The sequence below is a fragment of the Oncorhynchus gorbuscha genome, linkage group LG19 (assembly GCF_021184085.1).
Source record: "Oncorhynchus gorbuscha isolate QuinsamMale2020 ecotype Even-year linkage group LG19, OgorEven_v1.0, whole genome shotgun sequence".
Taxonomy (NCBI): domain Eukaryota; kingdom Metazoa; phylum Chordata; class Actinopteri; order Salmoniformes; family Salmonidae; genus Oncorhynchus; species Oncorhynchus gorbuscha.
The window spans coordinates 46,986,541-47,008,033 of NC_060191.1; the positions used below are offsets into that span (position 1 = coordinate 46,986,541).

Below are 21,493 nucleotides of genomic sequence, written 5' to 3' on the forward strand. Positions count from 1 at the left end.
CTGTATTCTGCTGTTCCCCCAGTCTGCAACGATGATGTTCCCATTGGCGTCCACGGCAACGCCTGTCGGGGCATTGAACTGGCCGTTCCCCTCGCCATGGGAACCAAACTTAAACAGGAACTCCCCGTCTGCACTGTACACCTATTAGGGAAGGAATTCAAACTGTTCAGAAGTAGTGTGTCCTAACCTCCACCCTAGCATTATGTCCACAGCCAGGTTCAACTCTAACCTCAACCCTAGCATCATGTCCAGGTTCAACTCTAACCTCAATCCTAGCATCATGTCCACAGCCAGGTTCAACTCTAACCTCAACCCTAGCATCATGTCCAGGTTCAACTCTAACCTAGCATCATGTCCAGGTTCAACTCTAACCTCAACCCTAGCATCATGTCCACAGCCAGGTTCAACTCTAACCTCAACCCTAGCATCATGTCCAGGTTCAACTCTAACCTCAACCCTAGCATCATGTCCACAGCCAGGTTCAACTCTAACCTCAACCCAAGCATCATGTCCAGGTTCAACTCTAACCTCAACCATAGCATCATGTCCAGGTTCAACTCTAACCTCAACCCTAGCATCATGTCCACAGCCAGGTTCAACTCTAACCTCAACCCTAGCATCATGTCCAGGTTCAACTCTAACCTCAACCCTAGCATCATGTCCACAGCCAGGTTCAACTCTAACCTCAACCCTAGCTTCATGTCCAGGTTCAACTCTAACCTCAACCCTAGCATCATGTCCAGGTTCAACTCTAACCTCAACCCTAGCTTCATGTCCAGGTTCAACTCTAACCTCAACCCTAGCATCATGTCCACAGCCAGGTTCAACTCTAACCTCAACCCTAGCTTCATGTCCACAGCCAGGTTCAACTCTAACCTCAACCCTAGCTTCATGTCCACAGCCAGGTTCAACTCTAACCTCAACCCTAGCATCATGTCCACAGCCAGGTTCAACTCTAACCTCAACCCTAGCATCATGTCCACAGCCAGGTTCAACTCTAACCTCAACCCTAGCTTCATGTCCACAGCCAGGTTCAACTCTAACCTCAACCCTAGCTTCATGTCCACAGCCAGGTTCAACTCTAACCTCAACCCTTCCTAGTTCAACTTTATGTCCACAGCCAGGTTCAACTCTAACCTCAACCCTAGTATCATGTCCAGGTTCAACTCTAACCTCAACCCTGGCATCATGTCCACAGCCAGGTTCAACTCTAACCTCAACCCTAGCATCATGTCCACAGCCAGGTTCAACTCTAACCTCAACCCTAGCTTCATGTCCACAGCCAGGTTCAACTCTAACCTCATTCCTAGCTTTATGTCCACAGCCAGGTTCAACTCTAACCTCAACCCTAGCTTCATGTCCACAGCCAGGTTCAACTCTAACCTCAACCCTAGCTTCATGTCCACAGCCAGGTTCAAACTCTAACCTCATTCCTAGCTTTATGTCTACAGCCAGGTTCAACTCTAACCTCAACCCTAGCATCATGTCCACAGCCAGGTTCAACTCTAACCTCAACCCTAGCTTCATGTCCACAGCCAGGTTCAACTCTAACCTCATTCTTAGCTTTATGTCCACAGCCAGGTTCAACTCTAACCTCATTCCTAGTTATGTCCACAGCCAGGTTCAACTCTAACCTCATTCCTAGTTATGTCCACAGCCAGGTTCAACTCTAACCTCAACCCTAGCTTCATGTCCACAGCCAGGTTCAACTCTAACCTCATTCCTAGCTTTATGTCCACAGCCAGGTTCAACTCTAACCTCAACCCTAGCATCATGTCCAGGTTCAACTCTAACCTCAACCCTAGCATCATGTCCAGGTTCAACTCTAACCTCAACCCAAGCATCATGTCCAGGTTCAACTCTAACCTCAACCCTAGCATCATGTCCACAGCCAGGTTCAACTCTAACCTCAACCCTAGCATCATGTCCACAGCAAGGTTGAACTCTAACCTCAACCCTAGCTTCATGTCCAGGTTCAACTCTAACCTCAACCCTAGCATCATGTCCACAGCCAGGTTCAACTCTAACCTCAACCCTAGCTTCATGTCCACAGCCAGGTTCAACTCTAACCTCATTCATAGCTTTATGTCCACAGCCAGGTTCAACTCTAACCTCAACCCTAGCATCATGTCCACAGCCAGGTTCAACTCTAACCTCAACCCTAGCTTCATGTCCACAGCCAGGTTCAACTCTAACCTCAACCCTAGCTTCATGTCCACAGCCAGGTTCAACTCTAACCTCATTCCTAGCTTTATGTCCACAGCCAGGTTCAACTCTAACCTCAACCCTAGCTTCATGTCCACAGCCAGGTTCAACTCTAACCTCAACCCTAGCTTCATGTCCACAGCCAGGTTCAAACTCTAACCTCATTCCTAGCTTTATGTCCACAGCCAGGTTCAACTCTAACCTCAACCCTAGCTTCATGTCCACAGCCAGGTTCAACTCTAACCTCAACCCTAGCATCATGTCCACAGCCAGGTTCAACTCTAACCTCAACCCTAGCTTCATGTCCACAGCCAGGTTCAACTCTAACCTCAACCCTAGCTTCATGTCCACAGCCAGGTTCAACTCTAACCTCAACCCTAGCATCATGTCCACAGCCAGGTTCAACTCTAACCTCAACCCTAGCATCATGTCCACAGCCAGGTTCAACTCTAACCTCAACCCTAGCTTCATGTCCACAGCCAGGTTCAACTCTAACCTCATTCCTAGCTTTATGTCCACAGCCAGGTTCAACTCTAACCTCAACCCTAGCATCATGTCCAGGTTCAACTCTAACCTCAACCCTAGCATCATGTCCAGGTTCAACTCTAACCTCAACCCAAGCATCATGTCCAGGTTCAACTCTAACCTCAACCCTAGCATCATGTCCACAGCCAGGTTCAACTCTAACCTCAACCCTAGCATCATGTCCACAGCAAGGTTGAACTCTAACCTCAACCCTAGCTTCATGTCCAGGTTCAACTCTAACCTCAACCCTAGCATCATGTCCACAGCCAGGTTCAACTCTAACCTCAACCCTAGCTTCATGTCCACAGCCAGGTTCAACTCTAACCTCATTCATAGCTTTATGTCCACAGCCAGGTTCAACTCTAACCTCAACCCTAGCATCATGTCCACAGCCAGGTTCAACTCTAACCTCATTCATAGCTTTATGTCCACAGCCAGGTTCAACTCTAACCTCAACCCTAGCTTCATGTCCACAGCCAGGTTCAACTCTAACCTCAACCCTAGCTTCATGTCCACAGCCAGGTTCAAATCTAACCTCATTCCTAGCTTTATGTCCACAGCCAGGTTCAACTCTAACCTCAACCCTAGCTTCATGTCCACAGCCAGGTTCAACTCTAACCTCATTCCTAGCTTTATGTCCACAGCCAGGTTCAACTCTAACCTCAACCCTAGCTTCATGTCCACAGCCAGGTTCAACTCTAACCTCAACCCTAGCATCATGTCCACAGCCAGGTTCAACTCTAACCTCAACCCTAGCTTCATGTCCATAGCCAGGTTCAACCCTCACTCTAACCTCAAGCCCAACCTTAAACCACAACCCTAACCTACACTGTTCAGAGGTAGTCTACTACGCACATCCAACAGTTAACATAACAAATTTCATTTGAAATGATTCAAACTGACATCAGATACCCAACAGTGGAAGTGGGACTTTTTCCTGTGGCACAGTGACGTACAGTAACTACAGGATGGCAGTGACACAAAGCTGCAACCACAGAACGCTCAAGGCCTGAAGTCAAGGCATTTTAAACCTACCTGATATGACTACAGTAACACAAACACAGAGAGAAAGAGAAAATAGTGAGATGTACCTTCACTGAATGGTTGTGGAAGTCTGTTACCACAATCTCATTTTTGTTGTTGATCGCCACAAAGTGGGGACCTAGGGAAGGGGAGGGAGAGAGGAGGCGGAGAGAAGATGAGTCATCAACATAACAGTGCAGTAGAGGAAGTTCCAGACTATTTTAGGACTTTGTACACAACAGGACTGTGGAAACACTAGTCACAAAGGGAGACACCAAGCAATGTACAATGTAAGACATGGCAATGGGCAGTTGTATCATGAAGAGACTGCTATACCATACATCAATACTTACTGAACGCAGGGCCAGATTTACTCAGCTTGGGTTCCAGTGAAATGTTTGTACCACTTTTTTCTAAAAATGAAACAATAAAATGAGATTGTCAGAGATGAGATTGAAATGAGTGACAGGTTTCTCCATGGAGCTAGTGAAGCCATATCATTGGAGGGTTATAGAAATGGTAGAGAATCACACTGACCAAAGAGTTAAAAGCAGAATACAAAAGAACAGGAATTGTTCCAAAAATAGTGACAATCAGTGGAATAAGTCCCAGAACTGCCAACCCATAGATAGATCATGCAATGAGTATCTCCCTTACCTGTGAACTGTCTGTCTGATGTCCCCCTGGCTCCAAACTTGGTGACCAGCTTCCCATTGGCCTGGAAGATGAACACACAGCAGGCCTTGTTATCCACGGTGATGATGTGTCCGTTCCGGTCCACTGCCACTCCTTTAGGGCCCATCAGACGACCCGCCCCGATCTTACTCTGTCAGGGAGATAGAGAGAGAATGGAAGGTCAATGGAAGGTCAGTCTTATCTGACGTGCAAATCAAAAGGGGCAGCTATGGGAAAGCTCAGTGCACCCGGTACATATAGAACATATAGTAGACTGTTTAACGTTGACGTTTCAGCTCGAGGTCTTTCTCAAGACCAGTCTCCTAGAGTATCCTCATGACCTCTCACCTTGAACTTCCCGTCGGAAGAGAAGATGCTGACCCAGCGGTTGTCGTAGTCTGCCACAATGATGTCACCGTTCATATCCACGGTGACCCCCGTGGGGCGCTGCAGTTGCCCCGGCGACCGACCCCTGACCCCAAACCTCAGCTTGAATGCCCCATCGTTGGAGAACACCTGGAGAATAATACCACAACAATTGTCCCTTATTGTCCCTTTTTCTTAAGGGACAATAAGGAATAGGGTGACATTTGAGATGTGCCTTGAAATATGTGCTTGACCTGTGATACTATGATTGAAACTATAGCCTTAACCTAATACCTTTTCTGCTTTGCAATGTAGTACACTCATCCCACGCTGTCACTATACACATGGTTACCTTGCTCTCACAGGTTGTATGCAGTGATGTAAAGTACTTAAGTAAAAATACTTTAAAGTACTACTCAATTAGTTTTTTGGGGAATCTGTACATTACTTTATTATTTATATTTTTTTACAACATTTACTACATTCCCAAAGAAAATAAATGTACTTTTTACTCCATACATTTTCCCTGATGCCCAAATGTACTCATTACATTTTGAATGCTGAGGCAGGACAGGAAAATGGTCCAATTAACACAAGATATTCAAGAGAACATCCCTGGCCTTCCCTACTGCCTCTGATCTTGCAAACTCACAAAACACAAAAGCTTGATTGGTAAATGATGACTGAGTGTTGGTGTGCCGCTGGCCATCCGTAAATTAAAATAAAAAAACATTGTGCCCTGGTTTACTTAATATAAGGAATTTGAAATTATTTACCCCTTATCTTGTACATTTGATACTTAAGTATATTTTAGCAATTACATTTACTTTTGATACTTAACACTACCGTTCAAAAGTTTGGGGTCACTTTGGAATTTTCTTGTTTTTGAAAGAAAAGCACATTTTTACAGTGTAGACATTGTTAGTGTTGTAAATGACTATCGTAGCTGGAAACTGCTTATTTTTTATGGAATATCTACATAGGCGTACAGAGGCCCATTATCAGCAAACATCACTCCTGTGTTACAATGGCACGTTGTGTTAGCTAATCCAAGTTTACAATAGCAATAAAACTGTCCTTTAGACTAGTTGAGTATCTGGAGCATTTGATTACAGGCTCAAAATGGCCAGAAACAAAGAACTTTCTTCTGAAACTCGTCAGTCTATTCTTGTTCTGAGAAATGAAGGCTATTCCATGTGAGAAATTGCCAAGAAACTGAAGATCTCGTACAACACCGTTTTACTACACATTCACAGAACAGAGCAAACTGGCCCTAACCAGAATAGAAAGAGTGGGAGGCCCCGGTGCACAACTGAGCAAGAGGACAAGTACATTAGACTGTAGAGTTTGAGAAACGGACGCCTCGCAAGTCCTCAACTGGCAGCTTCATTAAATAGTACCCGCAAAACGTCAGTCTCAACTGGTTGTATGGCTGTAGTCTCACCTGTATACACTGGTTGTATGGCTGTAGTCTCACCTGTATACACTGGTTGTATGGCTGTAGTCTCACCTGTATACACTGGTTGTATGGCTGTAATTCTCACCTGTATACACTAGTTGTATGGCTGTAGTCTCACCTGTATACACTGGTTGTATGGCTGTAATTCTCACCTGTATACACTGGTTGTATGGCTGTAATTCTCACCTGTATACACTGGTTGTATGGCTGTAATTCTCACCTGTATACACTGGTTGTATGGCTGTAATTCTCACCTGTATACACTGGTTGTATGGCTGTAGTCTCACCTGTATACACTGGTTGTATGGCTGTAGTCTCACCTGTATACACTGGTTGTATGGCTGTAGTCTCACCTGTATACACTGGTTGTATGGCTGTAGTCTCACCTGTATACACTGGTTGTATGGCTGTAGTCTCACCTGTATACACTGGTTGTATGGCTGTAGTCTCACCTGTATACACTGGTTGTATGGCTGTAGTCTCACCTGTATACACTGGTTGTATGGCTGTAGTCTCACCTGTATACACTGGTTGTATGGCTGTAGTCTCACCTGTATACACTGGTTGTATGGCTGTAATTCTCACCTGTATACACTAGTTGTATGGCTGTAGTCTCACCTGTATACACTGGTTGTATGGCTGTAGTCTCACCTGTATACACTGGTTGTATGGCTGTAATTCTCACCTGTATACACTGGTTGTATGGCTGTAATTCTCACCTGTATACACTGGTTGTATGGTTGTAGTCTCACCTGTATACACTGGTTGTATGGCTGTAGTCTCACCTGTATACACTGGTTGTATGGCTGTAGTCTCACCTGTATACACTGGTTGTATGGCTGTAGTCTCACCTGTATACACTGGTTGTATGGCTGTAGTCTCACCTGTATACACTGGTTGTATGGCTGTAATTCTCACCTGTATACACTTGTTGTATGGCTGTAATTCTCACCTGTATACACTGGTTGTATGGCTGTAGTCTCACCTGTATACACTGGTTGTATGGCTGTAGTCTCACCTGTATACACTGGTTGTATGGCTGTAGTCTCACCTGTATACACTGGTTGTATGGCTGTAATTCTCACCTGTATACACTGGTTGTATGGCTGTAGTCTCACCTGTATACACTGGTTGTATGGCTGTAATTCTCACCTGTATACACTGGTTGTATGGCTGTAGTCTCACCTGTATACACTGGTTGTATGGCTGTAGTCTCACCTGTATACACTGGTTGTATGGCTGTAGTCTCACCTGTATACACTGGTTGTATGGCTGTAGTCTCACCTGTATACACTGGTTGTATGGCTGTAGTCTCACCTGTATACACTGGTTGTATGGCTGTAGTCTCACCTGTATACACTGGTTGTATGGCTGTAGTCTCACCTGTATACACTGGTTGTATGGCTGTAGTCTCACCTGTATACACTGGTTGTATGGCTGTAGTCTCACCTGTATACACTGGTTGTTGCTGTCAGCCACTACGATACGTCCGTTGCTGGAGGTGGAGATTCCCTGGAGGTTTGTAAACTCTGCTTTATCTCTCCCTCTAGTTCCTGTCAAACCATCACACATCCAGTTAGAACACAGTCAAACCATCACACATCCAGTTAGAACACAGTGTCAAACCATCACACATCCAGTTAGAACACAGTGTCAAACCATCACACATCCAGTTAGAACACAGTGTCAAACCATCACACATCCAGTTAGAACACAGTGTCAAACCATCACACATCCAGTTAGAACACAGTGTCAAACCATCACACATCCAGTTAGAACACAGTGTCAAACCATCACACATCCAGTTAGAACACAGTCTGTGTCCATGGAAACGAGGGCTAAATAGCAGAGTCACAAGTTATCACAGAGAGACCTCAAAAGATCTTCATCGGTAAGATTGCTGAGAGCAGTGAAACAAATGGTATTTTCCTACTTTTCCCACAGCATTGTCTGTACCCTGCAGCCTGCACTGAGAAAACTAAGATAACTATTATCCAAGTTGATCACTATATGTGGTTGTCTTACTTTAGTCTTATTGTACCTACTTCAGTTGCACTGCCTCTGGACAGGAGTGTAAAACAACAAGTCAAATGTTAATGTCTTCATCAGTAACGCTGCTTTAAAATGATGGGAGCATTGAACCAATGTGTGAGTATTCCCTTTTCCCCATGGCCTGTTTTGTACCATGCAGGCTTTTAAACTGATTGTCAAAGACAGTAGCAAAGAAAGCTGTTTTTGAAAATGTTTTTACCTGTAATTTGCAATCGTGACTTGTGATTGTTTTAGCTACTTTAGTTAAATCCACTTTAAAGTCATAGGATAAGATAATCACCTAAATGACTCAAATGTAAATATAAGCAGCTGTACCACATACTTAAACGAATATTAATAGGTATTACATGTCTCTATGATCTGCACCTACCGACTCTGTAGATGAGTTCATCCTCGATGGGGTTCTCCTTCTTCTTGGTGGTGCTGTACATACTGGAGGGTCTCCTCACAGCCTTCTGCCTGATGTGGCCCCCCGTCCCACTAGGACTCTTCACCCTCCTCTTCACATCGTCTGGAGACTGCAGAACGTCCGAGGGCTTGACAGCACGCAGCCGGAACGGACTGCCCCTGACCGGCTGGTCGTACAGGAGGAGAGAGAAGGAGAACTCCCCCTCAGAGCGCATGGTATAGCCCACCTGTAGAATATTATTGAACAGAGCCTTATCAGGCACCTCTAGGGGAATAAAGTCTTAGACAGTACAGCTGCATACAAAATAAACACTACAATAAACACTTGACAATACATACATCGGATAGATTACATACATTAGATTACACAACACATATATTGCAAGTTATGATGTCATATACGAAGTACAGTTATCCTCACCTCATACGTCCCATTCTTATTATCCACCACCTCCGTCTCCGTGGTTACCGCCCCGTCCACCGACATAATCTCGGCCCGCAGCGCCGCGTTGCCTGTCTTTACCAGCTCGCTGTCCTTGTCCTTGGTCGTCACTGTGACGGTGGTGTGCTGGCCAACCAGTGTGTGGCGTAGTCCCTCTCCCGTGGCGACGGAGGTGTGGCCAATGGCTCCCGTGGTGATGAGCACGCCCAGGTTCTGGATAGAACGACGAAGACCCTCCGTCTCCACCTGGCAGTCAAGATGGCCATTCTCATGGGGCTGGGAGGGGGAAAGGGTAGGTTTGTTAAGTTGATCAAATCAAACTTTATTTGCCACATGTGCTGAATACAACAACTGTAGACTTTACTGTGAAATGCTTTACTTAAAAGCCCTTAACCAACAGTACAGTTCAAGAAGAAGATCATATTTACCAAGTAGGCTAAAATAAATGTAATAATAAAAAGTAACACAATAACAATAAAGAGGCTATATACAGGGGGCATCGGTACCGTCAGTGTGCAGGGGTACAGGCTAGTTGAGGTAATCTGTACATGTAGGTGGAGGCGAAGTGACTATGCATAGATAACAAACAAACTGCGAGTAGCAGCAGTGTACAAAAGAGAGGGGGGTGGTCAATGTAAATTGTCCTGTGGCGATTTTATGAATTGTTCAGCAGTCTAATGGCTTGGGGGTAAAAGCTGTTGAGGCTGTTGGTCCTAGACTTGGCGCTCCGGTACCGCTCGCTGTGCGGTAGCAGAGAAAACAGTCTATAACTTGGGTGACTGTAGTCTCTGACAATTATAGGCCCTGGATGTCACCTATTATAGGCCCTGGATGTCAGGAAGCTTGGCCCCAGTGATGTACTGGGCCATTTGCACTACCCTCTGTAGCGCCTTACGGTCAGATGTTGAGCAGTTGCCGTACCAGGTGATGAAACTGGTCAGCATGCTCTCGATGGTGCAGCTGTAGAACCTTTTGAGGATCTGGGGACCCATGCCAAATCTTTTCAGTCTCCTGAGGGGGAAAAGTTTTGACGTGCCCTCTTCACGACTGTCTTGGTATGTTTGGACCATGATAGTTCGTTGGTTATGTGGACACCAAGGAACTTGAAACTCTCGACCCGCTCCACTACAGCCCCGTCGATGTTAATGGGGGCCTGTCCAGCCCTCCTTTTCCTGTAGTTCACGATCAGCTCCTTTGTCTTGCTCATATTGAGGGAGGGGCTTTTGTCCTGGCACCACACTGCCAGGTCTCTGATCTCATCCCTACAGGCCGTCTCATGGTTGTTGGTGATAAGGCCTACCAATGTTGTGTCATCAGCCAACTTATTGATGGTGTTGGAGTCGTGTTTGGCCACGCAGTCGTGGGTGAACAGGGAATACAGGAGGGGACTAAGTACACACCCCTGAGGGGTCCCAGTGTTAAGGATCAGCATGGCAGACATGTAGTTGCCTACTCTTACCACCTGGAAGGGACCCATCAGCATCCTTATGGCTTTGTCCTGAATGGCAACCTATTCTCTATATACTGTAGTGCACTTTTGACCAGGGCCCATTGGGAACGTAGCCTTTATCATCATTGTATACGTATATATGTGAAACTAACAAACAAACGTCTCCACCAACCTGTTCTGGGTAGGTGTGTCGGGCCAGGGCGCTGACCCTCTCCCCCATTTGTTTCTGGACCAGCAGAACCTCTGTAGCACTGCCATGGCTCAGAGCCTGCTCCGTAAAACTACTGCAGCTCTGGATGTTGTCCTTACCCTGCAGGAGAGAGGAGAGCTGGGCCTGGAGCACCTACAGACAGAGAGAAGAGGAAACAGGGATAGTAAGAGACAGGGAGGAGACAGGGATAGTAAGAGTCAGGGAGGAGACAGGGATAGTAAGAGTCAGGGAGGAGACAGGGATAGTAAGAGTCAGGGAGGAGACAGGGATAGTAAGAGTCAGGGAGGAGACAGGGATAGTAAGAGTCAGGGAGGAGACAGGGATAGTAAGAGTCAGGGAGGAGACAGGGATAGCAAGAGTCAGGGAGGAGACAGGGATAGTAAGAGTCAGGGAGGAGACAGGGACAGTAAGAGTCAGGGAGGAGACCGGGATAGTAAGAGACAGGGAGGAGACAGGGATAGTAAGAGACAGGGAGGAGACAGGGATGGTAAGAGACAGGGATAGTAAGAGACAGGGAGGAGACAGGGAGGAGACAGGGATAGTAAGAGACAGGGAGGAGACAGGGAGGAGACAGGGATAGTAAGAGACAGGGAGGAGACAGGGAGGAGACAGGGATAGTAAGAGACAGGGAGGAGACAGGGAGGAGACAGGGATAGTAAGAGTCAGGGAGGAGAGGAGAGAGAGAATGGTAGTTAGGTTGTCAGAAACAGTGTGAAGAGAGGGAGAAAAGGAGGTAAGACTGAGAGAGAGATAGTCATCCACAGAAGTAAGAGAGAGGTAGTTCTTCATAGACCATCACTGTGTCCCAAATGACCCCCTATTCCCTATATAGTGCCCTACTTTTGACCTTATGGGCCCTGGTCATAAATTGTGCACTGAATTGGATATAGCGTGCCATTTGGGACAGCAGATCTAATCCTGTTGCAAATACCTTCTGCTTGGTGCAGCAGATGTTCTCCAGGTCAGTGATGAGGGTGGTCTTCCTGAGGTGTAGCGCCCTCTCTAGCTCCTCAAAGGTACTGCTGATCTCTGTCACCGCCTCGTTCTTCCTGTCAGTCAGCTGCTTGGAGATCTCCCCTACCAGCTCTATAGCAGCCCTCAGCTGGGGCAGCCTGGGACAGGAAGAGGAAACAGCATACGGTCACTACCTCACAACAGTCCAATCAAGTCTAACCAACGAGCATGAACAGAGGAACTGACTAAATGTGTGTGCAATTTCCATCGATCTTCATGAGAAGCTGAAACCAGAGACTGATAAATGACCGGAGTGCAGTTCTCCATTACACTTACCAAGACTTATCCCGTGTGTACACGGTCAATGTACTCAGAATAGGGCTTAACCATCCTAATACCATCCCTCATTACAGACAGAGTAGTAGACCGTCCCTCATTACAGACAGAGTAGTATAGACTGTCCCTCATTACAGACAGAGCAGTATAGACTGTCCCTCATTACAGACAGAGCAGTATAGACTGTCCCTCATTACAGACAGAGCAGTATAGACTGTCCCTCATTACAGACAGAGCAGTATAGACTGTCCCTCATTACAGACAGAGCAGTATAGACCGTCCCTCATTACAGACAGAGTAGCATAGACTGTCCCTCATTACAGACAGAGCAGTATAGACCGTCCCTCATTACAGACAGAGCAGTATAGACTGTCCCTCATTACAGACAGAGTAGCATAGACTGTCCCTCATTACAGACAGAGTAGCATAGACCGTCCCTCATTACAGACAGAGTAGTATAGACTGTCCCTCATTACAGACAGAGCAGTATAGACCATCCAGTACCTGTTGCGTATGGCATCCAGCTGGGTCTTCAGGGCTGCTTTCTGTTGCTCCAAGACATCTCTCAGAGGGACTGTCACATGTTCCCTGTGCTCTCCCTCAGTACACTCCAAACACATGGCAGTCTCACACGACTCGCAGTAGAACTCCATCACCTACAGGGGGCGCAGGGGAGCAACACACAGCACAGCTCAAAACACATGATGACTCACCATAGACCAGGCAGGTTCATACAGTGACAAGGTCAAACATGGATATGTTTTCTCAATGTTTGGGGGCTTGTAAATGTGATTTAGCTAGTCCATGGTACATATCCACAAAGCGACTCAAAGTAGGAGCGATGATCTAAGATCCGATTAGCCTTTTAGATCATAATGAATTACATTATATGGACAGATCCTAGATCAGTACTCTTACTCGTCCCAGATCTAAAATCAGTTGTGTTCACTATCAGTCAGTGACACCAATGTATCATCAATTAGATGCCAGACTGAAGCCTACCTTTCCTGCTTTGTTGGGGCAGGAGAGTTGCAGCAGCAGGGTAGTAGAGGGGTAGATGGGGCAGTAGAGGGGTAATAGAAGCCTACCTTGCCCTCGTGGTTGGGGCAGGAGAGTGGCTGGCAGGCGGCAGCTGCACTGACTGACTCCAGCACACTGCAGGCCTCTGGAGGAGAACACTCTGGGTCCCTCTGCAGCACCTCCATCAGGTTGGTTATGAAGAAGTTGTTCTGCAGCGCGGCCACGCCCTTCTCTGGCAGGATGGACGTCTGACGACACACGGGACACGATAGTGTCAGAGACTGAGGGGGGATGTAGTTCTGGAGGCATCTGGAAAAGACAGGAGAGAACAACAGGGGTGGCTTGTTATAAACCATGTCAAGTTGATGGTTATGGTTCATTACATTTAGACAAATGTCAACCCTTTCAACAATTGGCGCCGATACAAAGGGTCAAGTCAAGGATCTACAACAGTGCAGCCTACTACAGGCAGTGCATGCAATATGTCTGCTCAGTAGGCCAGTAGCCTTTCCTGAAGATGATGTGAACAGAACAGACAGGGCAGAGGACAGTGAAGACGTCAGCGAGCTGTGTCAGGCAATACAGAGAGTGCAGAGCTCGCGCAGGCAATTGAGGGCATTCCTGTCAAGTGAGGGTAGCAGGGGTGGAAAGAGCTGCTAGCTGGCAACATCACTGTGGACTGTGCCACCTCCTCTGTTCTCCCTTCCTCCACATCTCTCCGTCTCTCCACGTCTTTCCATCTTCCCCCTGTGAATGGCTGGTGAGATTGGTGAAAAGCAGTACTGTGGCACCCTCAGGAGAATGCACCCTGCTCCTCCTCCACCAGGCCTGGAGAGGCTGCCTGTCAATTTAAGGCACAGGGAAGCCAAGCTGCTTAGGAGATCCCTGGCATACAGTACCAGGACCCTCTCATGACTTTATGGCGTAACACATATTTGACCCTCTCATGACTTTATGCCGTAACGCATATCTGACCCTCTCATGACTTTATGCCGTAACACATATCTGACCCTCTCATGACTTTATGCCGTAACACATATTTGATGTGTCCTATAAAGAGCGTTGGTGGCCAATCTGATGGCCGAATGGTAAAGAACATTAGCCCCTCGAGAGCACCCTTATCCGCAGATCTATAAATTATGTCTGAGTTATCTAGCATGGTCATTTGAATCAGGGTTAGTTTGGTAGCTGGGGTGAAACAGGAGCGATTACGATAGAGGAAAACAAGTCTAGATTTAAAACTTTAGCCTGCAGCTTTGATATGTGCCGAGAGAAGGACAGTGCACTGTCTAGCCATACTCCAAAGTACTTGTATGAGGTGACTACCTCAAGCTCTAAACCATCAGAGGTAGTAATCACACCTGTGGAGAGAGGGGCATTCTTCTTACCAGACCACATGACCTTTGTTTTGGAGGGGTTCAGAACAAGGTTAAGGGTAGAGAAAGCTTGTTGGACACTAAGAAAGCTTTGATGTAGAGCATTTAACACAAAATCCGGGGAGGGGCCAGCTGAGTATAGGACTGTATCATCTGCCTATTAATGGATGAGAGAGCTTCCTACTGCCTGATCTATGTTGTTGATGTAAATTGAGAAGTGTGTGGGGCCTAGGATCAAGCCTTGGGGTACTCCCTTGTTGACAGGCAGTGGCTGAGACAGCAGATTTTCTGACTTTATACACTGCACTCTTTGAGAGAGGTAGATAGCAAACCAGCCCCAAGACCCCACAGAGGCAACAATACTCCTTAGCCTGCCCACAAGAATGGAATGGTCTACCGTATCAAAAGGTTTGGCCAAATCAATAAAAATAGTAGCATAATATTGCTTAGAATCAAGGGCAACGGAGACATCATTGAGGACCTTTAAGGTTGCAGTGACACATCCATAACCTGAGTGGAAACCAAATTGCATACCCGAGAGAATACTATAGACATCAAGAAAGACAGTCAGTTTATTATTGACAAATTTGATCAACACTTTTGATAAACAGGGCAAAATAGAAATAGGCCTATAACAGTTAGGATCAGCTTGATCTCCCCTTTAAATAAAGGACGTACCGTGGCTGCCTTCCAAGCAATGGAAACCTCCCCAGAGAGGAGAGACAGACTTGGCGATTATAGGGCCAGCAACCTTAAAGAAGAAATGGTCTAAACTGACCCAGATGGTTTTTAGGGTCAAGTTTAAGGAGCTCCTTTAGCACCTCGGACTCAGTTACTGCCTGCAGGGAGAAACTTTGTAGCGTGGCAGGGGGAAAAGGGGGAGAAGCATCGAGGATAGTTGCATTAGAAGTGGTGGGAGATGAGGAAATGTTGGATGGGCAAGGAGGCATGGCTGAGTCAAATAGGAATCCTGACTTAATATAGTTCTTATAGTTCACTGTAATAGCTACTGTAAATCGGACAGTGCCGTTAGCTTAAATTCTTGTTAATCTTTCTGCCAATATCAGATATGTCTATGTCCTGGGAAATGTTCTTACTACTTACAAATTCATGCTAGTCGAATTAGCCTACGTTAGCTCAACCGTCCCGTGGACGGGACACCGAGCCCGAAGTAGTTTTAACGGACTTGCCTAGTTATTAAATAAAGGTTAAATTAAAAAAGAATGACAACTAGTCAAATGTATTCCACACATCTGACTTCCCCTTTACCTCATGAGCAACCAGTAGCCTAAACATAACCCGGTTTCGAGTTTATTTGTCACGTCCTCTGCATCCATTCTGCTGTAACGTGCTCCCAGTTTGTTATAACCAATTCATTGATGTGATTATGATATGCTATAGGTCAGGCCTTATTGGTCACATGCATGGGGTGCATACATGTGTCACATAAAGAGAGCGAGGGTTAAGGGAACAGGGGATGTTTTTCCTAAACAAATGCGGGATTTCAGTAACGTAACTTTTCAGTTATAATTGGCTGAAATTATGTTGCAGCTTCAGCAACACTGACAGTGCTATACACACTGTGGTGGTCGCTGCAGCGGGGAGGAGAGACACACAACGGGTGCTAGTCACACAGTCACTGTCTCTATTTTGTAACACAGTGCACGCAGCCAGTCTGAGCCAAGCCCAGCGCAATCAAATCAACTGCTGGTTGAACTCCCTCTTGTCATTTGTGTGTCTTAATTATTTAATCAAACTGTGTGCTTAAAGCACAAGCTCAGTGAATATAGTTGATTTGGTTAAAACAAATAGGATGTGTCTATATATGATCGACAAAGATTTTAGGGTTATGATATAGGCCAGGGTTCCCCAACTGGCGTTGATTTTATTTGGTACCCCCAAGTTTTCTGAGCAAAATAAATAAATAAATATATATTATTTTATTTTTTATTGTTAGACATGAGACTGTAAAAACACCAGCAAATGAGCTCCAAGTGATTTTAATTTTGGAAATCTGTTCCAAAGTATTCCCACACATAGAGATACATGTGATCATATACAAATGTAAGCACGGTTTGAAATGATTATGTTTTAGTCAAATATTATATCTCTTTGGGCTTCTTCTGGTCAATTTGCAGTTATTTGTAATTATGTTCCGGTCCCCTGACCATCCGCTCAAGAACAAATCGGCCCGCGGCTGATTTTGGTGGATGATCCCTGGTGTAGGGTGTATGGTAGAGACTTAATTCTCACAGAAGGTGTGTAGGCAGGGCAGGACTTTAGGGTTGTGGTAGTGGTTAGGTGTATGGTGTATGGTAGAGACTTAATTCTCACAGAAGGTGTGTAGGCAGGGCAGGACTTTAGGGTTGTGGTAGTGGTTAGGTGTATGGTGTATGGTAGAGACTTACTTCTCACAGAAGGTGTGTAGGCAGGGCAGGACTTAATTCTCACAGAAGGTGTGTAGGCAGGGCAGGACTTTAGGGTTGTGGTAGTGGTTAGGTGTATGGTGTATGGTAGAGACTTACTTCTCACAGAAGGTGTGTAGGCAGGGCAGGACTTTAGGGTTGTGGTAGTGGTCCAGACAGATGCTGCAGACCAGGAACTGTTTGTCAATCTGCCGGACCACTGGGCTGGTGCTGCCAGTCTCACGCTTCGCCATGGCGACAGACATTCACAGGAGAGGGAGCACAAGCACCTCTTCACCTGGAGAGAGAGAGCGAGATGAGCGGGTGAGAACACTGACACACAAACTGCGTTAAGAATTCAGACTCTTTTCCAAGGAGTGTATTCTTGCTTAATTTTCTTCATAGATTGTCGAGGCATTGGGTTGGTGAAAGCATTGGCTAGAGGGACATTACACCATTTTTCTTACACAAGTTAATTCCCTTTACATCCATGACAGAGAGTGAATTAATAGAGAATCAGAATACAACTACAGAGAAAGAGGAGCTTAGGAAGGGAGAACAGGCTCACTACCAGTTCATGGCTTCACAGCAGGAAGAGGGCGTCATGTCATTGTATAGAAGAATGACTTGATGTCCAGAAACAATGGCATCATCATCAGGAGACAAAGTAAAGGGTGTTCTCCTAGTTGATTCAACCCTATCCTGTAAACACAGATGATCCCTTATATGGACCAGCTAAACTAGCGGCCTATCTAACAATGGAAATAAATTCATTTCAAAAATGGAAGGAAGTACGGAGGAGGCAAAATCAGGTGGGACTATTCTAGCCAATGAGAGTGTGTACGCGTGTGAACAATGGTCACAACGGTTTCCACTAGTTACCACAGCCAAAGTCAAAATTGTCTCTGAAAAATGTTATTTTTGGTTTTAATTTAAGGGTAGGATTAGGCATTAAGGTTAGCAGTGTGGTTAGGTTTAAAATCCAATTTTAAGAAGATCAATTGTAGAAATAGGTGGGGTTTATGACTTTGTGGCTATGGTAACTAGTGACGACTAGGCTCAATTCTGATATAACACCTCATATTTTTTTGTCAAGGTTGCCAAAATGTCACGCGTCCTACTTATATTCGTACACTCGTAACAACCTAATCATTACGAAACTTCTATTCGATCAAATAAGCCACAAGTAGCAAATAGGCCATTCAATATTTTTGACACCATCTCATTGGGGCGGCAGGTAGCCTAGTGGTTAGAGCGCTGCACCAGTAACCGGGTTGCTGAATCGAATCCCCAAGCTGGCAAGGTAAGAAATCTGTCGTTCTTCCCCTGAACAAGGCAGTTAACCCACTGTTCCCCTGAACAAGGCAGTTAACCCACTGTTCCCCTGAACAAGGCAGTTAACCCACTGTTCCCCTGAACAAGGCAGTTAACCCACTGTTCCCCTGAACAAGGCAGTTAACCCACTGTTCCCCTGAACAAGGCAGTTAACCCACTGTTCCCCTGAACAAGGCAGTTAACCCACTGTTCCCCTGAACAAGGCAGTTAACCCACTGTTCCCCGGTAGGTCTTCATTGCAGATAAGAATTTGTTTTTAACTGACTTGCCTAGTTACATAAAGGTTAATTTATTTTTTAAATAACACATTTATACACTCCTCACTTGAAAAATGAAAAAATGCCACCTGCTGGAGAAGACACATTTTGGGCCCAGTTATCCCTCTTCCAGGCAGTCTCTTAGTCTTCCTCTCCACTAACAGACTCCAGCTCCCCCAGGGGGACTAAGGTAATAACTAAGGTAATATTACTGAACTGCTTCATGACTTAATGACTGGGGAGACAATTAGATCCATGTGATTACGACTGCAGGGCCACAGGGCTCAGCTCAAAGACAATCTAATTATGCACACCACCAGCAGCAGTCATACATTCATCCCCTAGTGTGAGGAAATGAACCATTTCACTGAAACTCAGAGGTGTGTGTCACAGAGGTAACTAGAGAACAAGGGTCCAAAATGGTACCCTAATCCCTTATATGGTGCCATTTCGGACACTACCTATTAACTTAATGTTTTTTATTTGTTTCTCTTATTTCTATATTACATTTTTAGAGTACAGTAAAATAACAAATCAGTGGTTTTGGCAGGCCAGCCAGAGCTGGCATTACAATGATTTGTATCAGTGGGTCAACTCCAGATTAACAGTGTAGAGATGCCATGCTGTACTGTCTATATGAACACAGATTAACAGTGTAGAGATGCCATGATGATGACATGCTGTACATCTGTCATATAGAGCCCAGATTAACCCCTACATCATGTAAAACGGGTCCGGAGAAGAAGACTGACATTCTACGTGTCCCCAACCGATTGTGGGTTTTTTTCTTCCAGTTTATTTTAATTCGTAGGCGATCGAATAAAGCTCCACTTCCTTCCATTCTGCTAGCAAACGTGCAATCTTTGGAGAATAAAATCGATGACCTACGAGGAAGATTAAACTACCAACGGGACATTCAAAACTGTAATATCGTATGCTTCACGGAGTCGTGGCTGAACGACTACACTCTCAACATACAGCTGGCTGGTTATACTCTGTATCGGCAGGATACAACAGCAGCGTTTTGTAAGACAAGTGGTGGCGGACTATGTATTTTTGTAAATAACAGCTGGTGAACAACATCTAAGGAAGTCTCACGCTTTTGCTCGCCTGAGGTAGAGTATCTCATGATAAGCTGTAGACCACACTATCTACCTAGAGAGTTTATCTGTATTTTTCGTAGCTGCCCAGTGACATACCACCACAGACTGAGGCTGGCACTAAGATAGCATTGAATGAGCTGTATTCCGCCATAAGCAAACAAGAAAACGTTCACCCAGAGGTGGTACTCCAAGTAGCCGGGGACTTTAATGCAGGGAAACCGAAAACCATTTTACCAAATTTCTATTAGCATCAGGGGAAAAAACTCGACCACCTTTACTCCACACACAGAGAAGCATACAAAGCTCTACCTCGCCCTCCATTTGGCATATCTGACCATAATTCTATCCTCCTGATTCCTGCTTACAAGCAACAATTTAAGCAGGAAGCACCAGTGACTAGATCAATAAAAAAAGTTGTCAGATGAAGCAGATGCTAAGCTATAGTACTGTTTTGCTAGCACAGACTGGAATATGTTCCGGGATTCCTCCGATGGCACTGAGGAGAACACCACATCAGTCATTGGCTTCATCAATAAGTGCATCGATGACATCGTCCCCACAGTGACCGTATGTACATACCCCAACCAGAAGCTATGGATTACAGGCAACATCCGCACTGAGCTAAACGCTAGAGCTGCCGTTTCAAGGAGCGGGACACTATCCCGGACGCGTATAATAAATCTGGCTATGCCCTCCGGAGAACCATCAAACAGGCAAAGCGTTAATACAGGACTAAGATCGAATCGTACTACACCGGCTGTGACGCTCTTCGGATGTGTCAGGGCATGCAAACCGTTACCGACTACAAAGGAAAGCACAGCAGAGAGCTGCCCAGTGACACAAGCCTACCAGACGAGCTAAACAACTTCTATGCTCGCTTCGAGGCAAATAACACTGAAACATGCATGAAAGCACCAGCTGTTCCGGAAGACTGTGATCACGCAGCCGATGTGAATAAGACCTTTAAACAGGTCAACATTCGCAAGGCCCAGACGGATTAACAGGACGTGTACTGTGAGCATGCGCTGACCAACAGGCAAGTGTCTTCACTGACATTTTCCACCTCTCAGAGTCTGTAATGCCAACATGTTTTATGCAGACCACCATAGTGCCTGTGCCCAAGAACACTAAGGTAACCTGCCTAAATGACTACCGACCCATAGCACTCACGTCTGTAGCCATGAAGTGCTTTGAAAGGCTGGTCATGGCTCACATCAACACCATTATCCCAGAAACCCTAGACCCACTCCAATTTGCATTCCGCCCCAACAGATCCAGAGATGATCTCTATTGCATTCCACACTGCCATTTGCCACCAAAGCAAAACAAACACCTATATGAGAATGCTATTCATTGACTACAACTCAGTGTTCAACACCCTAGTGCCCTCAAAGCTCATGAATAAGCTAAGGACCCTGGGACTAAACACCTCCCTCTGCATCTGGATTTCCTGACGGGCCACCCACAGGTGGTAAGGGTAGGTAACAACACATCCGCCACACTGATCCTCAACACAGGGGCCCCTCAGGGGTGCGTGCTCAGGCCCCTCCTGTACTCCCTGTTTCCTCATGACTGCACGGCCAGGCACGACTCCAGCACCATCATTAAGTTCGCCGATGACACAACAGTAGGCCTGATCACTGACAACAACGAGACAGCCTATAGGGAGGAGGTCAAAGACCTGGCTGTGTGGTGCCAGGACAACAAAAAATCCCTCAACGTAACCAAGAGTAAGGAGATGATTGTGGACTACAGGAAAAAGGAGGACCGAGCACGCCCCCATTCTCATTGACGGGGCTGTAGTGGAGCAAGTTGAGAGCATCAAGTTCCTTGGTGTCCACATCACCAACAAACTAGAATGGTCCAAGCACAAAGACAGTCGTGAAGAGGC

At 45.9% G+C, this 21,493-nt stretch overlaps 1 protein-coding gene across 3 annotated transcripts in view; it reads right to left on the minus strand.

The window, feature by feature from the left end:
* The window catches only part of LOC124006157 (tripartite motif-containing protein 3-like), a 40,797-nt gene that overhangs the window by 2,305 nt on the left and 16,999 nt on the right, over positions 1-21,493 (minus strand). For 2 of the 3 annotated variants that reach the window (XM_046315971.1, XM_046315972.1), the window contains exons 2-14: positions 17,028-17,205; positions 13,195-13,435; positions 12,611-12,762; positions 11,748-11,928; positions 10,778-10,948; positions 9,135-9,431; positions 8,676-8,940; positions 7,703-7,806; positions 4,777-4,944; positions 4,411-4,579; positions 4,107-4,166; positions 3,822-3,892; positions 1-141 (exon numbers count right to left, since the gene is read on the minus strand). In XM_046315971.1, coding sequence (XP_046171927.1) covers positions 1-141; positions 3,822-3,892; positions 4,107-4,166; positions 4,411-4,579; positions 4,777-4,944; positions 7,703-7,806; positions 8,676-8,940; positions 9,135-9,431; positions 10,778-10,948; positions 11,748-11,928; positions 12,611-12,762; positions 13,195-13,435; positions 17,028-17,173 — 2,166 coding nt within the window. In that variant the 5' untranslated portion in view covers positions 17,174-17,205. Of the gene's footprint in view, positions 142-3,821; positions 3,893-4,106; positions 4,167-4,410; positions 4,580-4,776; positions 4,945-7,702; positions 7,807-8,675; positions 8,941-9,134; positions 9,432-10,777; positions 10,949-11,747; positions 11,929-12,610; positions 12,763-13,194; positions 13,436-16,748; positions 16,795-17,027; positions 17,206-21,493 lie in introns of those variants that run through there. The other variant, XM_046315973.1, reaches the window with a different exon arrangement.